Genomic DNA, 15,174 nt, shown 5'->3' on the forward strand with positions numbered 1-15,174 from the left:
TCCTCGTCCCGGATCCCGCCTGTAAATGCAAACCCCATGAATGCCTGCCACCGAATGGATGGATGATGGGGCAACGGAATTGTCCATTCGGTTGCCCTTGCTGCCACCGTAGAGCTTCCGAAAATAAAGATGGATATTGAACGCCGTTGTGCCGCTCTTGAACCCTGTTAACAAGAGGAATTGGTCCACCCCAAAAGGCGCGCTGGCCAGGAGCAGCGAGCGAGAAATGAAAGTCCGGTAATGAGCCTGCCTGTCCGGACTAGATGGCGCCGCCAGAGCTAACCGATTCCCCAATGCACAATCCAGATGCCGCCTTCAAGGGCGCATACTTCGCTCCCAACCCAATGCTTTGTATATCGCTCCTATGCCTTCCCTCCTATTTCCATGCGCGGCGCCGCTTTGGACGTCCAACATCCCGAACCACCCAAGCCAGATAACCGTCCTCTAATAAAGAAAGTCGACGAGATGATATGATGATCATGATCATGATAAAGATGGAAATAGAAGTCATGATAAGAGGGGCGAGAAGATGGAAAACAATGACGAATAAACCCGAAACAAGCCGCCTTTTTTTCTTTCGTCTCCTGTCTATTGCCTCTCTCGCCAGTTCAAAAAAAAGCAAGGCTCGCAATGCGGGTATCATGATGGTATCCGAGTCCGTTCGGGTCGCCAGGACGTGTTGACGGCGCATGCAATCCTCGAGCCCCATGCCTCCCGTTGACGCCCAAACTCCTCAGATGATGAGACAAAAGAAAATGATGCAATGGATGCTCCTCGCAGCTGAAAAGCTCGCGGTGGCTCATCCGTGCCGGAACGTACACAAAGGTGGGGTATGCTCCTAGGGGGGCGGCCAGAGCCATCGCAGGGAAGTGCGGGGTCCAGCGATGACGTTGAAACGTCGAAGCGCTCTCGACAATAATCATGAGCGGAAGCTGTCCATACTGGACTTGGGACTCGTGTTCGATGGGTTGAACACGGTCCTGCTGATGGTCTTGAGCTTGTTGCCGTTCTTGGGGACGTCCTCCTGATATGAGACCATGATGTCGGTCACCTGGTCTTTCCGGATTCTGCAGAAGAGGGTCGAGAACAAAAAGCGGTCTCCGTGGCTGTCGAGCAGCGGGATGGTGCGGTAGCCCTGTTTGAGGCTGCTGAGCTTGGCGGTGAAGGTAGCCAACGGGGGTGTTTTGTCATTGTAGCCCTTGCTGTCAGCAAGCTTGACACTCCATCGGACAAAGATCAGGTCCGGGTACTTGGTAGTCACGTCAAACACGAATGACTGGTTGAAGTCGGGGTTAAAGCCGTTGTCACGCACGATTTTAGTGCGGTACTTGAGCTGGGCGTCCTGAACTATAGAGACAGCGCCCGGATCCGGCTTGTTCCTCTTGTCGTCGGCCAGAAACACCTCGACCTCGATATAAGGGTCCAACGTCCGCTTCTCGCCCAGGCTCCATGGCCGCATCAGCTGCTGGGCAGAGATGATCTCAATCTCAAACGCAACCTTCTTCCTCCGACGCTTGCCCACGCACTCGTCAGGTGACAGGTTGGGCATCAACTGGATCTGACGCCCCTCGAGAGGCTTGAGGACGTAGCCCGACTTGTCCGTGCCGCCGTCGAACATGGCCTGGTTCAACTGCATGCCCACGTCAAAAGTTTGCCAATTGAGGGCCGCCATCTGCACCCCGCGTTTCCAGTAGATGAGCGGGTCAAAGTTGCTCGACGTGATGCGGCCACCGTTGGGGTAGACGCGCATCATGTACCGCATATTGTGGCGGTACAAGGCTCTCTTGCCCGCGCCGGGCTGGTTCTTCTCGGCGAATGTCTTCTCCTTGAACGAGAAAATGTGGTTGAATCTCTTTGCTTCGGGGCTCTCAAAACCGTCAAAGTTGATACCGGAGCAGTACACGCCCAGGTCGCCCAAGATGGGGTTGATCTTGCTGGTCACCTTCTTCGTCGAGACCGAGTCCTTTTCACTCTCGCTGTCATACTCGCTAGGACCGCTGCTGCTGAGCGATTCGTGAACTACGCCCTCGGCGATAGTGTTGATCTGCCGGCTTGGACGCGGGACAGATGTCGGGCCCAGGAGAGGGCTGCCCGGCACGGGCCCGGCAAGATTGTCGGCGGCTACTGCCCGTTGATACGGCGAAGGCATGCTGTTGCCGCGCCTCCGCCCGGGCCGCTCGCCGTTCCTGGGCGACTCTTCTGGCTGCTGCGACTTCTTCACCTTGATGATGATGCGTTCCATCAATTCCGACGGCGACGGCAGCCGGTCCGATGACGGGTCGAGCGGCTCCTTGACGAGCTTATCTCCGAAGACCTCCATCATGATGTTGGCCATGATTACCTGTGTCGCGGGGCTGCAGCGAACCTCAAGCGATATGAAAAGAGGGAAGCGTGACTTGATAAAGGCGTACTTGTTGATCGTCTTTATGACCTCGACAAACGAGATGCGCGTCGTCAACGTGTGACCGTGCATCACGACAGGCTGCCCGTCTTGGCCGTCCCAGCAGTCGACCTCGACACAACGGCAGCCGCGCATCAGCGCCGAGATGTAGCCCTCAACGCTCGAGACGCCGGCGACTTGGCGGCCCAGCAGGTACGTGTTGTGCGAGCTCGAGATGTAGTACTCGTTCAGGGGCCGGTCCAGGACGTAGTTCTTGGGTTCCTTGAGGATGGCCTCGTTGGAGGGCGACGTGAGGAAGCTGGCAAAGGCGGCTTCCGACATGGCAAGCCCGTCGTCGCCCGCTCCGGTCCTCTCCGTGTCCTTCGGCTTGCCCTTACGGGCGTACCGGAGAAAGACGGCGTCCCAATGCGCCAGGTCCTCGTCGACATTTTCACGTTGGGCGTCGCGCAGGAACCGGAGAAATTCGTCTTTCGACATGCCGGCTTCGCTGTCGGCCGCGTACGACTGGTAGGTGCTCCGGACGTCTCCCCGCGTCTTCATCAGTTGCACAAACTCGAGGAATTCGCCAAAATTGAGACGGGAGCTGCACGTCTGACTGGACGGCAGATCATCCGAGCTGGCGCGTCTGCCTTTAACCGTGTCGAACTTCCTACGCAACTCGTCGGCCGAGACGTGGATGTGCAGGCAGCGGCACATGCGCTCGACGCTGAAAAAGTCAATGTGCTCCTCTTCTGGGGAGCGCGGCTTGTTGCCAAATTTCTTGTCCATCTCCATCTCCCAGTAGGTGCGGATCGCCTTGTCGTTGAAAGACATCAGGCTTGCGGCGAAGTGCTGGCGGTGTTTGCAGATGGCCTCTAGCCCCTGAATCCACTGCCGGAAAGACTCGTCGTCGTCCGCAATGAGGTGTAACACCTTGGTCCCTGGCTTACCGAGAGGGCTGTATATCACAGAAAAGAACCGCGATTCGTCAGACTCTGGAAGCCCGGCGTCGAGCCGATATTGCCGGATGTCCTCGGCTATGCGAATCTCCTTAATGTCGTCGATATATATCGACTTTGCTGAACGATTCCTATCCCACGAGATCTTGGCGGAGTCTGGATCGAGGCACAGGGTGATGCGCTTCGTGCTTTTCTTCTTGGTAACTTTGGTCAAGGTCACGCCTTGACGGAGAGCCAGTGGGATCGATCCGTAGGCGGCGGGCGCAGCCACCGGGCCCGAGGGAACAAGCTCACGGGGATACCCGTCGCCGCCGAACAGGTCGTCGTTTCCAATGACAACGTCATCATCGGAATCGGTCTCAAAGGGGCTGATGTTCTCAAAAGGGGTGTTCGGGTTGCTCGTGCTTCCCCTCCTACGCATCACGCCTGGCCCCACACTCCCGTCCCGGCTCCTCGGTTTGGTTGACGATGCCCGACGGTTCAGCAGCCCAGCGGCTTTGTTGCGAACCGAATTCGAGGCGCGGCGGACGATGCTCATCTTCACAGCCTCGCCCATGGCCATGGTGCCGGGGCTCTTCAGAGACCCTTGGGCAAGCGACGCGGTGCTCGTCCGCCGGGACAAGCTGGAGCTGGTCTGGTCTGTCGGTTTGGGATTGATAGACTCAGGAAGCTGCAAGGGCGTGACCTGCGACTCCGTATCCTCTAGCTCGATCGATTCAGGGGAATGCTGGAGCGAGCTGCCCGTGCCGGGGCCGGTTCCGGCTGACTGAAGGGGGGAACCGCCCCGGGAACTGGGCGAGACGGACGACACACTGATGGCCGAGGAGGGTGCAACGACGAGGCGGGTTTGGGTACCCAGGTCCGTCTTGACCTGGCTGGGGCGCGATCGGCGCGGCGCGGCCGGTTCGGACGCCATGGCGGAGGGTAATGATGGTGGGGCGTGGTCGGGAGGGAGAGACATGGTGTCGACAGATGCAGAGAAAGGGGGACCGGGAAGGTATATGCCGCGTAGCTAGGCTGACGCAGCCACTCTGCTGAGCCGGGGCGCGTTGATGGGGAGCGCCACGACCGTCTGGAGAGGGAGTCGGAAGATTATATGGGATGAGGGGCCTTTCGCCGCATTTTCCGAGCACTACTTGGTGTTCCCGTCTCCCTCGAGGACGATCAAAAGTGCGGGGAAGTTATAGACGGGGCTGTTGATTCCGGCAGAGGCGGGTCCCCCGGGATAAAAGTCGTCAATCTTGAAGCCAGAGAATGGTCGGCCGGGGCCGTAGATGCAAGGCGATGAATGACCAACGAGCCCACGCGCGATCAGCAAGCCGCAAGGCGCACCCGAACCAGTCGCCAGTGGCCGCGCAGCAGGAGTATCTGTGGGTACCGGTACCAGACGAGACCCCAGGTACTGGACATGTACGACTGCGTCGATAAGTTGGGGATGATGGGTCGGGAGTGGCCCGTGTTGTGGGAGCCCGGGTCACCCACGGCTAGATGATGAGGTGGCAGCCGTATGCAAGTAGCTGTATCCGGGTATCTCCTAGGATCGCGATGCGGGCGCGATGCACCCTGGTGGCCCTCCCTCTGGAATCGGGACTGTGCTTGGCAGGACAAGCGAACAATGCTATGCAAGACCGCTTGCGGCTGCGCGACACTCGTAGCTAATGAAAAGAGAGAGGGCGAGAAAAAAAAAAAAAAAAAAAAAAAGAAGCGGGCAGGCCGTGCTCGAGGGTCCGGGGCGAGGTCCAGAACTCTCGAGATGCGTATCTTGGGAGAGTTGAGCCGACGGTCCGCCCTAGTGCGAAGCTGGCTTGCAGCAGCGCAGCATCGATGATACAAGCCAGGCCCCGTCGCAATGGCTGGCGGTTGTGTCGTTTTTCTTTTTTTCCCTCTTCTTCCTTTTTTTCCTTTCTTTTCTTTGGCTTTTTGCGGGGGTTGAGTCGCGGCAGCGAAACACAATTGCTGTCCAAAACAGTCAAAAGTTCGAGAAATCTGGCGGATGCTTGCGTGCGCGGTCGCAAACTTTATTTCAAGGCCGTGGTGGAGGGCAGCACACGGGAGGCGAGTTGGGATTGCAGATTGGGCGCTGTCGTTCTTTTCTGGCCCTGGCAGATAAGAGCAGACAGACTGCCTTCCAGAAAGGTAGGGAAATGGCCGGAAATTATTCAGTGTCGACACGAGGTGAAGAGGTAGCCAGGACAAGGGCGGTGGGACACAAGGGGATCGCCAACCAGGAGAAATAGGCAGGCGACGGCGTGAAAATTGTGTCATCCATAGTTACCTTTGACCGCAGCGCCAGTTCACAAGTAGTTAAATATACATTACCATACCAGTGTATTGTACGTACAATACACGGGTACTGGGTACGCGATAAGCGCTTTCAGCTTCAACAAGGACGACGGAAATCACGGCTCCAGATGGGATGCCATGCCAAAACTTGCTTGGCAGGAGACAAACGAATGGGCAGGAGAATTTTGGACCGTGGGGAGCGACTCCCAGACTCTTTTCCTTTCCAGCACATGGGGGGTGGGAGGGGGTTTTTCCCTGGGCCAGCCATAGACGACCGGCCAACTGGACCTTTCTTCAGTGCCTCCCCGTCTCCTGCAAAGTGCATAGCCATCACCCAGTACTGAGGCGTGCACTCCGTAGAGTTGTCCAATTTCTATTTTCAAGCAGGGCAAGTCTCTGCCTGATGATGAAAGCGAACATTGGGATTTCCCAGGACCCGGATGCGTGGCAGAGGTCCCGAGGAGGAAGCGGCGATCGGTCGACCTCGTGGGCGAAGACAGCAAATTTTCGCTGGGCACCAATTGTTGGTGCTAAGGGCTGGGGTACGGAGGTACAAGCAGGGTACCTCCGCCAAGTCCCACCTCGGTGTCACCCCGACTCGGCTCAGCTCGCTTCTGTGAAGTGTCGTCAGTCAGTCCATATCCGGTATGGTCGGATCCCGAAGAGCACTACGGCGGCGCGAGATAAAGGTATTGGTACCTGGGCTCTTTGCTGTACCCACAGCCCCTTTCGCTTTTTCCCATGTTTCCACAGAACCTTTCTCACCCATTCGCTCGTTTTCTCTGGCCAGGTATGGCATTAGGGAGTCACATCATGTCCCTCAAGACTATTCAGCTCTTTGGAACTACGGGCCGAACGGAATTCGAGCAACGCAGGCTTTTCTCGCTGCCCGACGAGACCAGAATCGCCTCCTACCTTAACACCACTCTGACGCCAACATGACCCATCATAGAGACGAGCCATCTCAGACCACGTCACGCTTAGACGTCTCATATGACAAACGCGTCTCGTGTGGAATACTATCGCCATGGCTTCATTGTTCCAGACATCAAAAGGACTTTCTGGTTTCCACGGGGTTCGGTTTTACACCGTTGCGGGGTGCTGCCGCGGCCAGATGTACCGCTACAAGTCGTAGTTCCCGGGCGGGAGGGACTTCGAAGCGGATCCGAGCACTTGGTTTCGCTGGGAAAATGCAGCCTTGCGTGCCAACTCCCCACACCAACGTTGTTCGCTTGGTCCGGGCTTGCTGCCCCTCCTTTTCCATCCCGCTGGCCCTCCGTGGAGGAGGTCCCTAGTATGTAAACAACTAGGACGTACAGCCATGCACTACGACCTGCCTTACGGGTCGACTGTGCCAGATACCGACCTATAGTGCATTATACGATACGTAAACACTCGTTTTATGGGGTTGGCAACAGCAGCTGCTTGGCAAATTGAGCATGGCGCCAAGCCAAGCGCATCTCTGAGCTTGACGGGAACAGAAAGGGGAGGCCACGGCCGGCAACTCGGCACACCACCACACCGATCTTTCACCCAAGAAACGAAACCAAACGGAATGTGGACATGTATAAATGAAATTACGGTAAAAGTCATGAGCGGTGCAGGGACCCTATCGCTATCGGATCAAACAAAAGACGGTCAAAACATCTCGAGATTTTTAACAGTATAAACGTCACCCGGCACGCGTCGGGGCTATTTTTGGCATAGAGGGCAACAACGGTCAGGGATCTCATCCCCCAGTTCACCGACATTTCTTGCATCAAACGCCCAGCTGGATCGATCAGAAATGGCGCGCCCCGGTGCACACGAGGAGGCGCAGAGCCTCGGTTTCAACGCTTTGCCTAGGATCGGATGCCAAGCCAGCCCGCAAGCCCTCTGCGGAAACGCGCCCAACCTGCTGAGTCCCTTAAAGGAATTACAGCACCGGATTAGTTATTACCTTACCTTACCGGACACATGGCATCAAAAGAACCACCTCAGCTCCGCAAAACCTCCCTCATGAAGGCCACGGAGCCCGTTGGTGCACCCTGAAATATTACCCCTCGACCAGTCATGTCGGAATGGGCGGCTGCCAACGGTGATCGGCCGCAACCCAACCCTAGCTGCTGTTGCGTGTGTCATCCAGGTGCCGTTGAACGGGGATCAGCGTGAAGATCGCGCTATCCCCAATAGCATCGCCAGACAGCCGCTTCAGGGTCTTTCAAAGGAAGGCGCCGCTGTTCCCGCGGCCAAAAACAAGGCAATCGGCCAAGTGAGGAATGTGCGCACAAGATGTCACTGGTTCGGCTCGTGGCATCCTCGCTCGATTCGTTCTCGGCACGAGCAAGGGTTGGCGGCGGGCACGCGTCACGAGGACAGCAACCTTAGCGCCTTGTCGCAAGTTATCCCGGGGAGAGCGATAAAGTCCCTGCTGCATGCAAAGCCAGGGGTGCCAGATCTCTCAGCCCACTGCCAATGATGGCCAACCTTCTCCCCGCCGCGGTGCCGTCTCGGCAGACCTCTTTCCAGCAAGCCGAATGCCGTCGCTGCCATTGGAATGATGGCAGCGCAGCCACTCGCACGCGGAACCAAGAAATCGCGCCTGATCCCGGGCCCGGTTGGGAGATATCACGCCGCTTACGGCGCTGGTGAATTGAAACTCAGGAACCCAGATCGGAGGGTGCAATGGCGTGGTAGGCGGCACATTCAACACGCCCAGTGGAAAAAGCTGCGCTTGCCCGGATTTCAGACGTTGGCGATTGGCGCTTCCACGTGCTCATCCCGCCCCGTTCTTGCCCGACTCCTATTCGAGCGACCGCCCAAGTCTGAAACGGTAGCGCAGCGGCGTGATGTGCAGATCCACGATCAGAAAAGTGAAGATTGTCAGATTTCCAGCTTGCCAGCCCCAGCACCCTTGGGTCACCGCCAGCGTGGAAATGCCTAACGCCGGTGGACCGTGACTGGCACGTACCAAAGAGAGAAGCCCCTCCCCGCCCCCCCTTCTCTTCGCATCATTGTATTGGATCCCCATATCTTGTCGAAAGCAAGTCGCTATCTTTCATCTCCCCTCCAGCATTGGCACGGGAATACAACGGAGTCTCTGTATGATGCCTGTACACTCCAAGGCCCCGCCCCGTCACCCATTTCGGCTCCCTCCTTTCCGTTCCACCATTAATACCGTACAGTACATGCTCCGACAGCGGCCACTGGACGAGAGGACACGGCAACGCCCCGCTTACCACGGCCAAGACCCGTGAGCTCCGATCCATCTCGCGAGATCTGGCTGAGGTGTATTCATCCGCTATGCGACACAGAGCGGGCGAGGAGGCCGCTTTCAGCTAGACGCGAATATTGGCTTTGATTTTCACGGGGACTTTAACCTCTAGGGTCGCCGAGGTCCTGCCCAAGGGAAGCTCCCGCGGTGGTCGTGCGGGAGACGGGTGGACCGTGCTGCCACCGCAACGGAACCGGGGACGCGCGGAAAGTTGCCGGAGCCCGACTTTGGGTACAGATTACCCAGAGCAGTACCTTAAAAATGTATGGTACAGGACTGGGCGCAGCAATCATCGCCACCCCGCGACGGGCCCTGATGGGCGGACCACGGCGGGAAGGGCCGTTGCGTGCGGCATCTGGAACATCTGCACGTCGCCAGCTGCAATTTTCTTTTGCGATCCATGGGAAGAGGTGAGAGAGAGAAGCTGGACAAGACTCGATCCCGTTGTATCCGCCGTCCGCGGAACTAACAAGCAGTTCCGCGCGTGTTTAAGCGGGAAGCGGGGAGGAGGCCTTTCGTAGGCGCCGGCCACGCGCGAATATGCACATCAACCACCACATCGGCCAGGAATGAAACTTTGCTGTTCCCCGGCGATCTGCCAACCCCGCGGCATTTACAGTCTCTTTGAACGCGGCGTCGTGCCTGCCGCCGTGGCGCGTGCACACAGAGACACAGACACACATACACACACACACACACACACACATGAGCCTGAGGGGCGCAGAGTGGGCTGAGGGAACGGTAGTCATGGATGGATCGATCTTCAAGTTTGGAATTTGTTTGGCGTGGCTGCCGTGACTCGAGTTATTCCACTTTGCAGCCACAGCCGGCTACAGTAGAGCGTCAAATGGATTGCCTGCGGCGGCCTGTCCCGGCATCCCGAGCGCCGTTATGACGTTTTTTTCAAGATGCATTTCAAGCTATTGCATATCCAAGTGTCTTAGCATGATGCATCTGACCAAAGAGGGACTCCCGACACCGTCCAGCAAGCAGCCCCGAATAGGTTGCAGGGAAATTTCCAATTGCATCTGCCCCCCGCATTTTCGAGCCGGACCTTTGCCTGCAGGGGGCTCAATCCGGCAAGCGAGCCCAGGTCATGAGCAACCTTTCGCGGGCGAGACGAGTTGGAGTATGGATGCCTTGGGACGTGGGGTGCCAGTAAGATGCATCAACTCGTAAATGCAGCCATCGTAGGGAGCTGCAGGCGCTAGTTCTGCATCGTTTTTCCATACATGCAGTAAGCACATAACCAAACACCCGTGGCAACCACGGTTTTACTAGTAGAGGTTGTTCCGGGACGGATACATACGGCTGGGTTCTAAGGCAGGTAAGGTTAGGCAGGGAAGATGTCTCGAACGGCGCAAACACTGCCGATGACATAAACTCCTTGGCATTGGCATCCATCGTACTGGTGGTAGGCATCCATGATCCCCCGAATCTCCCGGCTACCCTCTCTCTCTGGCGCGCTGCACATCATTTCCGTTGCAGCGAAGCAAGGATGAGAGGATCGCCGCCGTGGGGCCCTGGGCACGTTTCACCACCCGGTTGTAGCAGGGCAGGTTACCTCGGGAATCGAACCATCACACCCCCGTCGAACGTAATTGCTAGAAAGGAAAATCTGATGAAGTGCGGATTTACCGGCCCATTCGCAATCAAGGGGGGAGTGTTTAGCTTGCGGGGATGCACACGGCAAATGCTCATCTACGCAGTACATCAAAACAGCACGTCGAGGTACGCAAATTACACCAAAAAGCCCGGCGCTCCGTTGAGCCTCGTCGGCCGCGGGAACGGCACATCTACCTAATCTCAGCCAACACCAAGGAATTAAGGGGGGGCTTGTCCCCGCAGTAAGACAACGTCAACAAAAATCGGTTTTTTGCTGTGTGCTGCATCTTCCTCGTCCTTGATTCCTACAGTATAGCCACAAGTGAAATCTGGTACTTGCATGGCTATTGCCGTCGGGTCCATCTACGTACAGGTACATTCGTACCGAGCTCTACACCCCCCCCCCCCCCCCCTCAAATGCCGCAAAGAAGCACTTTGGGGGAAACAGGGCGTTTTCTAGAATCCTTCTCAACTGTTTCCGTCTCTGCCTCCACAAAAGGATCCCTGCAAGAGAGCGAACCCGCCAGTTCGGCTGAGTCGGGTCCCAGGGATTAACGTCATGGGAAGCTTTTTGGTTTTAACCACCCGAAGTAGGCAACTGAACTAGCCGTAACCGGCCGGCCTGACGTAGCTGGTTTGACAAAAGTCGAAGTTTCGCCTTTGAATTCCGTACAGATTGCAAAAAGAATGTCTTACTTCTTCTGGAATGGTTATCGCAGTTTGTTCTCCCACTCGATAACGGCACCTAAGTGCTAGCAAATTTAGGAGAGTGTCTGTTTTTTTTTTTTTTTTTTTTGTGTTTTCTTTGTTTTTTTCAAAGGAAGAGCGTCTGTCGGGACGGCGGGAAAGCGCCTCACCATACTTACAACCCCGCTTCCTGCGCTCCAAGGAAGGTAATGAGCGTTTCCCCTATCATAGAGATGATGACTAAACCAACAAGACAAGTAAAAGGACCATGTGTATAGTAAGGCAAGTAATGATTAGATCAATGACGAGAATAATAATGACAATGATAATGATAATTTGTAATAGCAGTTTCATTCGTTAATAACTACTTAGATAAGTAAGTAGGTTTTAGCTAACGACCGCTGGGACGCTCCATGGCGAGACTAGCTATGCAAATGTGCGAGCTAGTCAGCCTCCAAGACAACGGACATGCAGAGAGGCAACTAAACATAGATGCGAGAGGCGGACGGGAAGGTTGCCCGGGGGGGGGGGGGGGGGAAGGTAAAACACCTTTTTAGTCCATGTACACATGCAACCACCGACTCACCGACCATGACTGTGGCGCATTGGGTCCAATCAGATCACAGGGAGCTAGTTCCGTCGCTGGCTCCAAAGCACTCCCCACCCCCGGCAAAACATCAAACGCTTGATGCGCGCAACTGCAATGACCCATCACGTCGACTTCAATAACTCGGGGTACGCTGGGTGGTGCGCGTCGTATGGGAATAATTGGCCACAGCTGGCTGGTAATCAATGAACGGGAAAACCGACCGATCAAAGCGCAAAATTTTGGGGTTGCCAGCCACCCCAGGACCCCCCTAAGATGCCGTTGTGGTCGTGTTGGTGGTCGTGTTGGTGGTCGAGTTGGTGGTCGAGTTGGTGGTCCTGTTGTTTGCCGCTTTGGGCATTAGACAGGATTGCTGACTGCCCGACTTGTCTCGGTCCGAGACGACAACGAGTAAGAATTGCAACGTCAAGTTGTGAGCAGTCACATCTTGCAGCCAGCCCGGCCTTGCTTGGCTCAGCTTCGGTGAGTGCGCGCGGCTCAATAAGGAATTTTGGGCTTGCTTCGTGTAACCTGACAACATGTCAGTTCAACTGTGACAGATTCGGGCATTCACCTGCTGGATGAAACCCAACAATGCGAGCCTGCGATACGGATGCCACGGTAGGGCCCCCTCCCCCCTTTTTTGGGTTCTAGCATAAACACGACCGGAGATCACATGAGGAGTGTGCTGATGAGGTTTACCGACGACCCCTCTTCATCCTCGTCGGTCCTTTCCACTCAGTCAGCGTCCGTCTCGCCGTTGATTCCTGTTTAGTTTTGTCAGCCTGCAGATATCTGAGTCGGTGGATGGGAACGCTTCGCATGTCGCTTCCGCTAAAGTCCAAAGCTATAGCTGCCAGGTTATCTTATGGTATCGCTTTGTACGGGTACCTCACCCTTCTTGCTGACCTCCCCACCCTCCTCTTTCCCCCCCTTTTCTCCCCCGGAGGAGGGATCGGTTGCCGGCGAGCTCGGCCCCTTGTCAGCACGTCTTTATCTACTCAAGATATTCATCCGAAGCTCCGAGCCACGTCAGGCGCTCCCTCGGTTCTGGTCAGCCCCTGCCACGTTTTTGTTCGGCTTCTTCCGAGGGTGGTACTCGTTCCGAAGCTCTGTCCTCCCCAGTCCACGGCCCGCGTCGCCGTACCCGGCACCGTTCTCGGCATCGTGGAACAGACAGAAGACATCGACTTTTTGGAAACTTTACCACGTCTCGGAATCTCGTTTCCTCCCCCATGACCAGCTTAGCAATCCCATGGCTTGGTCGTAACTCACATTTAGCCAGGTCTGTTGACGGCGTCTCATGGCGGGTCTGATGTCTCTCTTCCCGACGAGGCGTCACGTAACACGACATGACTGGTGTGCATCTCACCGCATGTGTCTTGTCTGCAGTTGGGCCGTCCTTTCGTCCAACCCTCAAGCGGGAGAAGGGGAGGGCGGCCATGGCCGGGCTGTGTCACCGGACAGTTGATTGAAAATAGGGACTGCCTTCTAACCGGCTCATCGGCATTAGCTGCCCGGCCGCTATACGCTTGTGCTACGGTTGCCAGTATCGCTTGGCCAAGGAGCAAATCGGCCGCATCGGACATGCGGTAGCCGCAGCCGTAGCGGCCAAGGAATGTGCGGGCGACACACCCGAACTCGCCTTCCGATGCGTCGGCCGGACCAGGAGGGGCATATCGGGCTGCAAGCCAGGCCGACATCCATCGCCTCAGCGGCAATTGGAAAGTGGGTACTCTGTGGTTTGTTCCATTGCTTGACTTGCTGTATCCTTGGGCGCCGGTCATCTCTTTTTTGACCATGTGGCTGTCTAGCGCTGATTGTTTTTATGCGACCGCTTGCCTTGTGTAGAAATGGTGGTCTCCTGACATCGCTGGCAATCTGACGCTCGAAGCAGCAATGCCAGAGGCACGCCCTTTCCAAATCCCCTACAACGGGTATGCATAGGCAATGACGTTGAACCGAAGGCCGGCTTCCATCATTAGTTTGAAGGGATTTCCCCCGGGGACAGGCTAGAGCGGCTAGGACACAATGACCGCCCTGTCGTGACCCCGGGATTTACGCACCATGGAATAACCTGGGAAGTGCAGCACCAGTGTCGCCGTTTCACGACAGATAAGATGAGCATTGGCCAGCAATAGCTGCACTGCATGCAGCTGGCTTTCATACCAACATCGACATTCTAGTGGGCCATGTTTCACTGACTGACGCCTGACCAAAAGGCCCGCTGACCTTGTATATGGAAAAGCTTGATTGCGAGTGAGTCGACGGGTATTGAAGAGGGGGAGAGGGTAAGGTTACCACCTCATAGTCCGCAGCTATGAAATACTACAGTAGTTATCAGGCGGGATATCTGTCAGTCAGTCAACGGGTGTGTTGAGGTGGGAGAGATATTACATGGCTAAAAGAAGCATGAAAGCAGTAACATATGCGCTGTGGCGCATGCGGTGCTGGGATCACCCGAGAGGGGACAGAGATAAAGGCACATATGTAACGGGGCAACAAGCGGTAATAGAATTGCTACGTAGATCGAATATTGAGCACATTGTACAAGTTGCGTATCAGATCCGGTAAATACAACAAGAGGTAAGTGGCTGGGGATGGAAGCAGTGGATATGGCGCTCCGCAGGGCCTCAGGAGTGAGACACGGGGCTGGTCTTTGCTGATGTGTTGTAACCCAAACGTTGAGACATAACGGGTTCCCTCTGCAGAGCCTATTCCAAGCAGGCCCAATCCTTTGCCCTTGTTGTTTGACTGCTGTCTTACTTACGGTGTCTTACTTACCGCGTCTGCTGGGCTGCATATCCTTTGACGGGGAACCAGGCTCTGGAAGTGCCTTATTGTTGACGTATGGGTATGTGATCGACGGGCTTGCGCAGTTGTGGGTGTGAAGGCAGGCCAATGGGTGGACGAGGATAAAATTGGGGTTGGTTTTTGTTCCTGTCACTGTTCCTGGGCTTCTAAATCGGTCTCTGATTCGGACATTCCATGATCGGCCGGGAGGGGGTGGCGTCCGAGTGGCTGTTGGCTTGTCTTGTTTGCTCCCCTGAGCCGAGGTAATCTGAGTATCTTCGATTACGCAGGGCAAAAATGTGAGCGGGCACTGTAAAGGAAGTTAGAGCGGGAAAGGAAGGGAGAAGCATACCATCGATACCTTACCGCCAAGCCAGGGCAAACACCAGGACCCCTATATTTTCCCTTGCTCAGCAGGCGTCGCGTCGCTGGCATCGCTAGCCTCATCCTTCTCACCGGTCTTCCTTCGACTGTGCAGCCATGTTACGTTGCGTGCATCTCAAGCATGTTGATCCAATCCGAACAGCTCCCCAGCCGCATGAGAAGTTGCCTTGTCGCCTCACCTCCCTCATGACCCTGCGTCGACCAATACCTCACAAAGGAACGTGGAGTACACACCAGAAATAGA

The 15,174-nt window shown here is 56.0% G+C and overlaps 1 protein-coding gene across 1 annotated transcript; it reads right to left on the reverse strand.

Moving 5' to 3' along the window:
* Nucleotides 1-919: 919 nt before the first annotated feature.
* On the reverse strand, nucleotides 920-4,300 carry MFIFM68171_04331 (Phosphoinositide phospholipase C; the record flags this gene model as incomplete). Its single annotated transcript, XM_071059751.1, has 1 exon — nucleotides 920-4,300. One exon carries the CDS (start codon nucleotides 4,298-4,300, stop codon nucleotides 920-922), a length of 3,381 nt encoding a protein of 1,126 aa, XP_070915852.1.
* Nucleotides 4,301-15,174: the final 10,874 nt, after the last annotated feature.

The sequence above is a fragment of the Madurella fahalii genome (assembly GCF_045866475.1).
Source record: "Madurella fahalii IFM 68171 DNA, scaffold_2, whole genome shotgun sequence".
NCBI lineage: Eukaryota > Fungi > Ascomycota > Sordariomycetes > Sordariales > Madurella > Madurella fahalii.